Source organism: Cucurbita moschata, unplaced genomic scaffold (genome assembly GCF_002738365.1).
Source record: "Cucurbita moschata cultivar Rifu unplaced genomic scaffold, Cmos_1.0 Cmo_Scf00019, whole genome shotgun sequence".
Classification (NCBI taxonomy): domain Eukaryota; kingdom Viridiplantae; phylum Streptophyta; class Magnoliopsida; order Cucurbitales; family Cucurbitaceae; genus Cucurbita; species Cucurbita moschata.
Window position 1 is genome coordinate 3,632,968 of NW_019268535.1, and position 9,616 is coordinate 3,642,583.

Consider the following 9,616-nt stretch of genomic DNA (forward strand, 5'->3'; position numbering starts at 1 on the left):
AGGCTCATAGAAACTTACTATTTTTCTCCTTCAAATAATGTCATCGACATGTGTGGCAATGTGAAGCTTGCGGTGATGGTGAAGGCATACATGGGTGGGCAAGCTGACGATTAGGGCACGCGAGCGGGCGGTGTTAATCTCCTCCTCCGACCGATGGTGCGATAGCTAGAATGTGGGCATGCAATGTGGTTCGGTGATGGTGTTAGTTGCGGGGTCTCGTAGAGACGGTAAGCTAGCAAAGGTGGAAGAGAAGAGGAAGAGAAAGGAAGAAGGAAGGGCAAGCGACAGTGGAGGCGAGCTTCCCCGGGCTACTTGTATCGAGACTGGCGCATGGCGACTGTTGGTCGGCTCGACTTCTTATAATCGAGCCCTTAGTGTTAGGGTTTCTCTTTTTTAATTTTCTAGGCTTTTACATGAGTACTGAAATTTTGGTGAAGGGGTTGTAGGGAATGGAAGCTATCAAAAATGAAAATCAAGAACGAGCTACGAAGACACACATTGATCATATCAAGTTTGAAATCGATTGAATAGCTTTTTTGACTTATCAATTTAAACATGGTCCACGAGTTAAACATGTTTATAAATTTTAATTCATGATTGATACATGATTAAATTGTGATTATTTTTTTACAATTTTGAAACGTTAAACCATGTTAAATTCAAAAAACCATGTGAATAAGCTTATTAAATTCTCTATTTGAGTTATGCCTATGAAATAATTTTGATCATGAATTATTTTTATATTCATGACGTACATATGCTTGAATGGACTAAGATCGATTTATTTAAGCATGTTAATGATCGTTTGATTGTGTATAGAAGTGATTGTAAATTGTGAAGATTTAATATATAGTAGGCACAAGATCACTCCCCATATGATATATTGATAGGTTCAATGTGGAGCTATTATTAAACCGTGCTAGTTAATTTTTAATAGTAAAATGTCTTAATAGACTAGGTCTAAATTTGTTCGGAAAGGGTTAGTTGAGCTAAGGTAGTATCCTAAGAGCATATGACGTGTAGTGTCATTAAGTTATTATATCGATATTGTTCGTTTGATAGTAAACATATTCAAAAGGGCAAGAATTTACCAAATATCCAGATAATTGGTGGGCACAAGAGTTGCTCCCCTCATGGTTTTGATCTTGGCGTCTTTAGGTTCTTTTTGAAGATTGAACAACTTTCCTTAAGGTGTCGAGCTCGGAGGACATCATTAGGAGAAAACCTCAATTTCATTCAAATATACTATATTGGCCAAAATTATCGAGATTTCTCTTACCCAAAATATTCTTTGTACGGGCAGAAAGTTGGATGGTTATGTTTGCTTGAGGATACTTGAAGGGGCCAAAATGATTGTCGACGAAGAGGGAGAACCATTGTTGTTTTCTAGGTAAGGATTCATGTTTCAAAAATTTTAGAACATGATTTCTCCTTACTGTGTGAATGACTTTGACTCAAGTTGGTTTTCTTAGATTAGGGTTGGTGTGAAACAAAATCAAACTTTGAGGAATTAGATCGAATCATTGAGGAAGGATGTTAAGAAATAATATCGGAGCAACGAAAATCATAGTTGGAAAAGAAATAGGATCCACGAGGTTCTCAAGGTAGAGAAATATGCCCACAGTCAATGTTGACCTAGTTAACAGGTAACGTATTTTGACCTTCAAAGTTCGATTTTTTATTCATTTTTACTTGTTTTCCTCTTTTGACTCGATTTAAGACGAGTTGATGACACCTTAAGCTCCCAAAAGGAGGGAAATTGAGACTTTAGACATCCAATAAATAGTACGTAATCATATTAAAAAATTTATGCCGGTTTACCTCTTGAACCGTCTTGAACTAGCATGTTTGAGTTAGAATAAGTTAATGTTTGAATATATGCATGAATTTTGTTGTGCATGCACTCTTTGAGATAATCCTACACATGGAGTAAGCAAATATAAGGATCATTTTTTTGCCCTTCTAATCCTAGTTGGTTAGAATGAGCCATCGTATATAGAATTTAGCAATCAGGTAAGTTAAGATAGGTCCCAAAAATTAAATGCTAGATACTACGTTGAAATACAAAATCTTGAGTCAGTAGAGAACTTGGGCTATGCAAAATATTTAGCCTTGTCTCATGATTCTTGATCAATACTTTCAACAATAGATTTCCATGCTTGGGATAGTTTGGGGGCTCATCCGCTCACTCATAATCATGAACTTGTCTCAAGGAGCGAAGGTCTGTGAGTGGTTTTAGTTATGGGGTCACCCCCTACGATTTCTATAATGATGTGGGGGTTAGTAGTCGAGCCAATAGCTCCTATTAATGAACCTATCACAAAGATGGGGTCCACAATTGTTTGCAGTAGATTTTCAAGAGCTAAATTAGTCAAGTTTATGTCCCGAGATAGTATGTACCACAAGTAAAACGTACGTGGGGATGGTCAAGGAATCTTCAACTACTCATTAGTCGTGAACTTGCCCCTAAGGGTAAGGGTTCACAAGAGTGTAGTAACTTGGCAGACACGAGGCTCACTCTCTCTTAGATTATGACAAGATTATGAGGCCGATTAGGTAGCTACTCGCTAATCCTTTTTAGTTGACTAGTATTTAGAAATATTTTCCATGTCAAGTTCAGTACGGCTAGCCTAATCTCCCCTTTCCTATAGAGAACCTAGATAGGTGTAGACATACTTTGAAGGAGCTGAGTACGAGACATCTTGATTCGATTAGTGCCTAGATAAGACTAGTACCCAAGAGAAGAGATGAGATTCAATTGCTCAATAAGAACCCCAATTAAGTCAGAACTCAAGAGATAGAAAGATAAAGGGAGCAATGTCCTACAGGAGCTTGCTCAGAGCTATATAATCCAAAGTTAGTCTCGAACAAATGGTGATCTAGAGATGTGGTACATAGCCATAACATGAATCGAGAAGAGCCTACAGTGAGTCTACTTACAGAATATTTTATATTCACTCATGTTATTTTTCTATTTCAGATGGTTCGTGGGTAGCAATCAATGGCCGGAGTGTTGTTCTCGTTCAAATGCAAGGGCATCCCTAGATTTGTGCGTTTAGTCTCCTATGTATTTTGATTTTGTACTTTGAATACTTCAAACACTCCTTTGGTAACTAACTCATGGAAATGTATTTTGTATTTGAATTTTTAATAAATTTTAATATTAAGATAATTGGCCGATATAGCTCCCCACATATTTATGATATATGACTACTGCCCGAAAAAACCCTTACTAACCTCTAGTAGTAAGTTGTCTATGTAATAATGATCCAGAGATAGATCATTGAATTCATTGTCGAAGAAATAATAAAGAGCATAACCCTAATGAATCCAATCGTCAAGACACTAATGCACTAATGGTTGATAATAACTTAGAGAACCTGAATAACATTTAACAAATTATTGATATGTTCACTAGAACATGGTTGATAATAAGCAATGTGATACTCACTATTGAATTAGACCATGTGATATAGATAATGTTCAAGCATCAACTCCCTGTACCATACACTCTACAACAAAAACGTGTAGTCGAACGAAAAAATTGCATCAGAATGAACACTGCAAGAAGCTCACTTGAGCATGCAAGTCCCAACGATTTTTTAGGGTGAGGCAATACGACATGCGATTTGTAACAACCCTAAATTTTCTACTTAATCTAAGGTCGCTACTATATACATATCATGACCATTAAATGCGGCAATATTTCATTTAAATTTCTTCCTAACATAAATTTTATCTTAAAACACTGTCATTGACTTACGTGCTCAAAAACTTCTTTAAAATGACATAACAATAAATTAAATGAAGTAAACAAACATTTAAATTAAAATAACATCATATTTTAGCCTAAGTCAAAGAAAATAAATGCGACTACCCTATGCATGTGTAATGGTCTTGAGTTGCGATGTTGTCGTCAGCCGTACAGGGATGCCTTGTCTTTACCTGAAATAGAAGTAGCACGTGGCTTGAGTATTTTAAGAAATACTCAGTAAGTGATCCCACTATTGAGGTTAAATGCAAACATAGACAATTTCATGAATGAGACCTATCATAACAATCTATTTTCCTAGGCGGCTATCCTAACGGGCAATTGGGATGTGTACTTAATTTCCTACACACGGTCCACACGTGCGAGTATGGACCCACCAGTAGGTTCGCACACTTCCTTGGCCCCCTTTTTGGTCGGGTGAGCATTCATTGGGAGCTGTTGATGTTGGACACCCGTTAGGATAGCGACCGTCCTGACAACATTATGATAAACATAATGAACGTTCCCCTGCCTAGTAGTGAAATAGGAGTATCCCCCAATGCATGAACACACAATAGTGCATAAGATCCCAACATTTTTCCATTTTCATTATTATTTAATGCAACCCTACTAGCGTCTTCTTTCATATCATATCTTTCATGCGTATGCCAGAGTTGTATTTTATGTTAGTACGTTGTTTTGCATGTCATTCACATCATATCAATCACATTTATATACATGTCATATCCTAATGTTTCCATATTTTCAGACATAATAATTTTCATCATGTACATATTATACCATGACATATCGTAAACATATCATTATATCACATATATCATACCATAACATATATCGTATCATTTTCATATCATATCACAACATATATATATATATACAACATATATATATACATACATACATAATATATATATATATATATATATATATATATATATATAGATAGATAGATAGATAGATAGATAGATAGATATACTCGTATTCACATATCATAATCATATGATTTCGTAAATACTTCGTAGTCATATCGTTTCCTAAACTTGTCAGAGCCTTATCGTTCTTATACATCTCATAGTCATATTGTTTCATGAACGTACCTTAGTCATATCGTTTCTCAAACGTATCCTAACCATATCATTTCATGAATGTATCCTAACCATATCGTTTCATGAACGTATCCTACTCATATCGTTTTATGAACGTATCGTAGTCATACTATTACAGGAACATATTCTAACTTTATCGTTCTATCAATATATCATAATCCTATCTTTTTTTATCCATAACCTAACCATATTGTTTTATCAATCTATCATGACCATACCGTTTCCTATACATAACCTAACTATATCGCTTTATCAATTTATCATAACCATATCGCTTTCTATACATAACCTAACTATATCGTTGTATCAATCATATCTTAGTCATATCGTTACATTACGTTTATCGCATGCTTCTCGTATCCTATCGTACACATATCATTGAACACATCATAACGTAAGAGTTATTATATCATTCACATATCATAACATATACATATCATATCATAGTCATTGATTCATAAATAATTCACACATTTCAAATATATATGACAAGTGCGGGACCACGGGGCATGTGTCAACATCAAATATAATCATACCAATAGTAAAGTCACTTACTTGGTTGGCTTAGGTCGAAGCTATACGACCCTTTGATGCTAGCTTAACGCTGCTCTCTAGAATTTAATTCTACTTAGGAGTCCCAACATCATAAATTAGAATTCTACTCTCAGAATTGGCTCACCTAGTTTTGGGTCAAATAATTTAAACTAGTTAAGCCTAATTATGCCTAAGTACTTTGAATTTGACTCCAAAAATTTAAACTAACTAAGCCTAATTATGCATAAATACTTTAAGCTTGACTCCACAAATTTAAGGTTAATTATGCATAAATACTTTAGACTTTACTCCAAAAATTTAAACTAGCTAAAAGATAGTCGTACCAACTTTAAATGCTTCCAAAATTGAAACTAAGTGGAAAGAGTCCGAGCGTATTAGACTAAAGTCGGATCAGCAAAAATGGTGGCCTTGAGCCGTCAGAAAGTGTACTCTCTGACTGGCTCGAACTGTTCAATTGAGATAATAAAATGAAGTGGGGGACCTCCCTTTTGTTGTACCGCCCCCCTGTGGGACAAAGTTTCCTTTTTATTTTTTGCTATTACACGATTTTTTTTCTAAATCGTTTATTGACAAAGCCACTGGACACTTGCACCCCCTACGAAGCATGGTTCAACAAGACACCTCACTTCGAGTACCTAAGAGTCTATGGTTGTACAGTACATGTTAAGACTGCAAAGCAATATATGAAAAAGATTGACGATTGAAGCCAAAAGATGGTGTACTTTGGCGTAAAGGATGAGACCAAGACACACAGGCTATATGATCCGCAACATAAGAAAATTTATGCAAGTAGAGATGTCGTATTCGAAGAAGAGAAAAAGTGGGATTGGTACAGCATTGGTGATAACAAGCAGATTGTCACAGAGATCACTGCCCTAGAAGAAGAAGGAGACGCAACAGACCTAGGAAGTGCATTGACGGTGGCACCAACAAATCCACATATATCATCACCGGTGACACAAAAAGGCATGATGAATTCTCTGGAACAATGGAACAAGAGAGTCAAGTGAGAGCATAGAAAGATCCACAACAGAGGATGGACCAAAGAAGTTTCATTCTCTTGCTGAAATTTATTCAGATACACTTGAGGAAGAATTGAATACCGACGAGTAAGTGTTTCTCGCGGTCGAGGAGCCGACAGCCTACTGTGAGGCAGCAACTGAGACAATGTGGCAGGAGGCCATGCAAAAAGAGCTTGAAGCCATTGAACAAAAAAACAAAAAGACGTGGGTACTAACTAACTTACCGCCCAAACACAAACTCATCGGTTTGAAGTGAGTGCTTAAGTTGAAAAAGAATAGTGAAGGAAATTTTATCAAGCATAAAGCAAGACTAGTGGCAAAGGGATACGTGCAAAGACAAGGAGTTGATTTTGAAGAGGTTTTCGCACATGTGGCTAGACTGGACACTATAAGGTTGATTCTTGCCCTTATAACTCAATATGGGTGGGAGGTCCATCACTTGGACGTTAAATCAACATTCCTAAATGGTGACCTCCAAGAAGAAGTGAATATTGCCCAACCTGAAGGGTTCATCATCAAAATTGAAGAGCACAAAGTGTACAGGTTAACAAAGGTCTTTTACGATTTACGGCAAGCACCGAGGGCGTGGAACATATGTCTGGACAAGAGCTTAAAGAGTCTAAATTTCATGAAGTGCTCGCAAGAACAAGCAGTTACAAGAAATAGTGGGGCTAAAACACTCATAGTTGGTGTGTACGTTGATGACCAGATCTTCATTGGTACCAGTGTGGAAGGCATCAAAGAGTTCAAGCTGCAAGTAGTGAAAGAATTTGAAAAGATTGACTCGGGCTTCTCACATACTACCTCGGCAGTGGATCAAAGGAAAGTTTACGTCATGCTGAAGTAATCAGCCTATGCTAAGAAGTTGTTGTAGCAATTTAAAATGGTAGAGTGCAACCCGATCAAGTATCCCATGGAAGAGAAGTTACAACCCGATAAAGATGTTGAAGAAAGCTTGGTGAATTCCACTTAGTATAGGCACGTCATTGGAAGTCTGAGGTACATGAAATATCCCACTATGATGCATCATCAAGCAGTTAAGCACATTCTCCATATGTGAAGGAGACCACAAACTACGAGCTAAAGTATCAAAGAGGGCGAGGTTCTGAAGTACTAGTCAGTTTTACTGATAGTAATTTAGCTGGAGACATTGACGATAAAAAAGCACCGCAAAAATTATGTTTTATCTCAATGAAAATTTGATCTCTCAGCAATCTCAGAAGCAGCAAACAATGGCACTATCTTCCTGTGAGGTCGAGTTCATGGCAGCAACTACGGCATCATATCAAGCATTGTGGCTGAGATTGCTGAACGAAATGATTAGAAATGAACTAAAGCTGGTAGCTCTCTACGTCGACAAGAATTGGTGATTGCACTGATGAAAAATCTGGTATTTCATGGACGCAGCAAATACATTGACACTCGCTTCCACTTCATCCGTGAGTGTGTCGAGAACAGACAAATCATTGTGAAGTTTGTATGCACTAGAGAGAAACATGTGAATATTCTAACGGAAGTCCTAACAAGGGTTAAGTTTGTAGAGATGTCAGAGTTGTTGGGATTGAAGAATAAAAAACAAAGTCAAGTTAGATTGTGAGCTAGTGAACTTGATTCAGTAGAACCAGGAGAAATTTTAGAAAACTAGGAGAAATTTTAGAAAACTAGCCATCGTAAATGCTCATTAAATGTATACTCTTCTCACAACAACAAAAAAGAATTGAAAAGTATAAGTGATTCACTAGTTTGTTTCAGACCTATTTCGACCGTGGACTACATCCAATAGTGGAAGGTACTAGAAAATGGTCACTCGATATCGTGTGACGTGGCTGTGAATGCTGTGGGCCCACCTTTGTCTCCAATAGCCCCCAAACTCTTTTCCCTGTCTTCCACCCCATCCTCCGAGAATCTCTTTAAATTCTCTTCCATTTCACTTCCTCTTCCCTCATCCTCTGTTTTCCCCTCTCTCTCTCCTCTGTTTTTCCCTTTCTCTCTCTTCAAAATATCAAACCCATTTTTCTCTCCAATTCAATCCAATCCCACAACACCCACTTCAAATCATCTCCCAATTATCACCCCCCATCTCAAAAACAACAAAATCCCCTGTTTTTACCCATGTCAGCTGCCGTCGCCGCCGCCGCTGCCGCCGCCCTCAGACGCCGGAGCTCCTCCAACTCCACCGCCTCCGATGGTTTATACACTCAATATTACCCCTCTCTCTCTCTGCCAAAGATGCCTCTCCGACAGCCGCCATTGTTCAGCCGATACGAGACCCAGAAACGGAAGGACTGGAACAACTTCCGGCAGTACTTCAGAACCCACTTCCCGAAATTAAGCCTCGCTCGCTGCAGCGGAGAGAATGTCGTGGAATTCCTCAGCTACATCGACGGATTCGGCCAAACAAAAATCCACGCCGCCACCTGCAGCAACTCCGGCCACCGCTACCCAGCAGATATCTGCTGCGATTGCCCCACCCGGCAGCCGTGGACCAGCCTCAACGCACTCATCGGCCGCCTCAAAGTCGCCTTCGTGGAAAACGGCGGAAATCCGGTGACCAACCCGTTTAACGCCGTCGACGTCAAAGCTTACCTCATCGATCTCAAGGACTCTCAAAGCTAACCATGAAAGCTTTTACACATAATTTTTTCATGGCCCAGACTGGTTCGCTAATCTAAGAGAGAGGGGGCAGATAGCAAAAAAGAAAAAAGAAAAAAATGCAAATATCTATAAATGTAGGCCCCTATGAGCAAATAATTAATTATAATTATGCAAATCTAAGGGTTGTTTAGAACCTTAAATTTATTTGTTTTGTTTTAATTTAAAAATAAATAAATAAATCTAATGGGACTGAAAATCACTTTTATTTCATTTATGTAATAAAAATCATAATTATGAATTTATTTTATATTTATTAACAAAAAAAAATTATAATATATAATTGAAAAAAATTAAGATGAAAATTGTGAAAATAATTATCACTTTTAATTTGATTATGGGATAAATATCATAAGAATATAGATCAACATATAAACTATATATTAAAAAAAAAAAAAAATTTTGTCATGAAATTTCAAATAAATTAATTTACTTTGATTTTCCCACTAAATTCAACGTGACATAATTTAGACTTAGTGACCAAAAATAAGATTATTAATTAAAATAAT

General features: G+C 37.2%; 1 protein-coding gene across 1 annotated transcript; it reads left to right on the forward strand.

Annotated features, from left to right (window-relative positions):
* The first annotated feature begins 8,387 nt into the window (after positions 1 to 8,387).
* LOC111456765 (protein LIGHT-DEPENDENT SHORT HYPOCOTYLS 4-like) lies at positions 8,388 to 9,169 on the forward strand. Its single transcript, XM_023098755.1, has one exon. It carries the CDS (start codon positions 8,568 to 8,570, stop codon positions 9,069 to 9,071), a length of 504 nt encoding a protein of 167 aa, XP_022954523.1. The 5' UTR covers positions 8,388 to 8,567; the 3' UTR covers positions 9,072 to 9,169.
* The last annotated feature ends 447 nt before the right edge of the window (positions 9,170 to 9,616 follow it).

What these genes read in the sequence shown, in the direction of transcription:
- LOC111456765 (XM_023098755.1), top strand. Translation starts at nt 8,568, where the DNA reads ATGTCAGCTGCCGTCGCCGCCGCCGCTGCCGCCGCCCTCAGACGCCGG.